The following is a 2,268-nucleotide window of genomic DNA, read 5'->3' as shown; positions in this document are numbered from 1 at the left end:
GGAAGGTTTCCAGGGAGAGGAATTTATGCATGGTTCGGGCCTAGCAGGTCTATTCAGAGGGTTATTTCGTAGGGTTGTTCCTCTGTTTAGAAAAGGCATTGAACTTGTAAAGCCGCATGTGAAAACCGCAGCCAGAAATATCGCCAAAGACGCTGTCGCAACAGTGTCAACGGCGGTGTTGGATAGAATAAACAGGCCAAAACAAGACCAGGACGAGTCAGGTGTTGTGTATATACGCAAAAAACAACGTAAACGAAAAAGACATATTGACAGCATAGTTCTTCCACCTTTTCTCAATAAAACCAATGGTCGCAAGAAGCGCAGAAGACAGAAATCACCAGCTCATTCACCAGGCGACATCTTTTAATCGGCGACATGGCTTTTGTGCACGACTGCTCGACCGAGTATGCCAAATCAGAATTGGATATCTTTCAAATACCACCGACACAAACAAGTATTGAAAAATCTATTTATGTAGAAATACAACCTATCGCCGCAATAGCTGACGGCACTCCCTTGGAATTCTTTATATCCGGAAGCGGCGAATATTATTACGACTTAAATAATACCTTGCTACATATCACCTGCCGAATACTTAAAGCGGACAACACACTCCTGCAAGATGGCGCTCGTGTAGCATTGGTTAATTACCCTATAGCCAGTCTTTTCAGTCAGCTAGATATATCACTCGGCGATCGATTAATATCTACAAGCGATAATCTGTATACCTACAGAGCCTATATAGAAACACTTCTAAACTATAACGCACAGACTTTGGCGACACAGTTTACAGCCGGTTTATTCTACAAGGATACAGCGGGACATTTTGATGACCGTGCGCTGGACGGTAACAATGCAGGCTTCATCAAAAGAGCGCAATTTACAACACGGTCCAGAAGCGTCGAACTAGTGGGTCCAATTTACGCCGATGTCTTTAATCAGCCAAAGCTGGTCCTGAATGGATTAGACCTGAAGATTAAACTCACCAGGAATAAAGACTCTTTTTGCCTTATGAGTGCCGAAGCTGAGGCGTTTAAAGTGCAGATACAAACAGCGTCGTTATATATTAAAAGGGTTCAAGTCTCACCAGCCGTGAGGATCGGTCACAGCCAGGCGCTGTTAACCGCTAACGCAAAGTACGCCATTGACCGGGCGTGTCTCAAAGTATACAGCATACCGGCCGGGACACGAATTTCCAACCATGAAAATCTATTTCTCGGCAATATACCAAAAATCGTGATACTCGCTCTGGTAGGAAATGAAGAATTTTCTGGAAGTTACCAGAGGAATCCGTTGCGGTTCGGTCACTATAATGTAAATTATGCCTGCCTGTATTTAGACGGTCAACAGATACCTGCAAAACCTTTCCAGCCCAACTTTCAGGCAGAAGCCGCCATCCGAGAATACATGTCTTTGGTGCACATCACAGGCAAACAAAAAGCTGACAACGCACTATCGTTTGACAGGTCGGAATACATGAATGGTTACACCCTGTTCGCGTTTGACACAACGCCGGATCAAGAAGCGGGGTCAGGGCATTTTTCTCTAGTAAAAACGGGTAACCTGAGGGCAGAACTACGTTTTTCCGACCCCACCCCAACAACCCTGAACATGATTGTGTACTCTTTAAACGATAACGTTATTGAAATTAACCATAAAAGAGAAGTTCTATATGATTATTAACAATAATGAATAATTTTGAAATCGAGAACGCTGTGAAAGCCGATTCTTGCGCAAGACGAATCTTTAGAGGTGTAATACCGTGTGATTTTTTACCGACATATAAGATCGTTCAGAGACCCGCTGCGTATATTGTGAATACAGATCCTTCTTCGCGTCGGGGGCAGCACTGGATTTTAATAATGTTATTGAACGAGGATACATCACTTTTTTTTGACAGTTATGGACTGTCGCCAGATAATATCATCTTTCCTAAGGACTTCATACAGTTCTTAAACAGGAATTCTGACTGTATCACCTATAACAATAAACAGCTGCAGTCTACAGATAGCGCTGTGTGCGGGCATTACTGCGTTTATATGCTCCATCACCTAGCCAGAGGATATAAGCTAGAAGGGTTATTGAAAAAATTTGACAATAATTTTAAAACTAATGACGCTTTTGTACAAACATTTGTGGGTCGTAGATTAAAAAGTAAAATGAACTGTTGTTACTACAATCAATCATGTGTTTGTTATGTTGACAACGTACAATAAATGTGTTTAAATGAACAGAATGCTATTTTGACAATGTACAATAAACTTGGTT

At 41.9% G+C, this 2,268-nt stretch overlaps 1 protein-coding gene across 1 annotated transcript; it reads left to right on the top strand.

Annotated features, from left to right (window-relative positions):
* The first annotated feature begins 375 nt into the window (after nt 1-375).
* Nucleotides 376-1,683, top strand: LOC137504823 (uncharacterized protein F54H12.2-like). Its single transcript, XM_068233413.1, has one exon. The coding sequence runs from the start codon at nt 376-378 to the stop codon at nt 1,681-1,683; it is 1,308 nt and encodes a 435-aa protein (XP_068089514.1).
* The last annotated feature ends 585 nt before the right edge of the window (nt 1,684-2,268 follow it).

This window comes from Hyperolius riggenbachi, chromosome 4 (genome assembly GCF_040937935.1).
Source record: "Hyperolius riggenbachi isolate aHypRig1 chromosome 4, aHypRig1.pri, whole genome shotgun sequence".
Lineage (NCBI taxonomy): Eukaryota > Metazoa > Chordata > Amphibia > Anura > Hyperoliidae > Hyperolius > Hyperolius riggenbachi.
Note: the sequence above shows the minus strand (reverse complement) of the source record. Positions and strands in the feature narration are given on the sequence as shown.

What these genes read in the sequence shown, in the direction of transcription:
- LOC137504823 (XM_068233413.1), top strand. Translation starts at nt 376, where the DNA reads ATGGCTTTTGTGCACGACTGCTCGACCGAGTATGCCAAATCAGAATTG.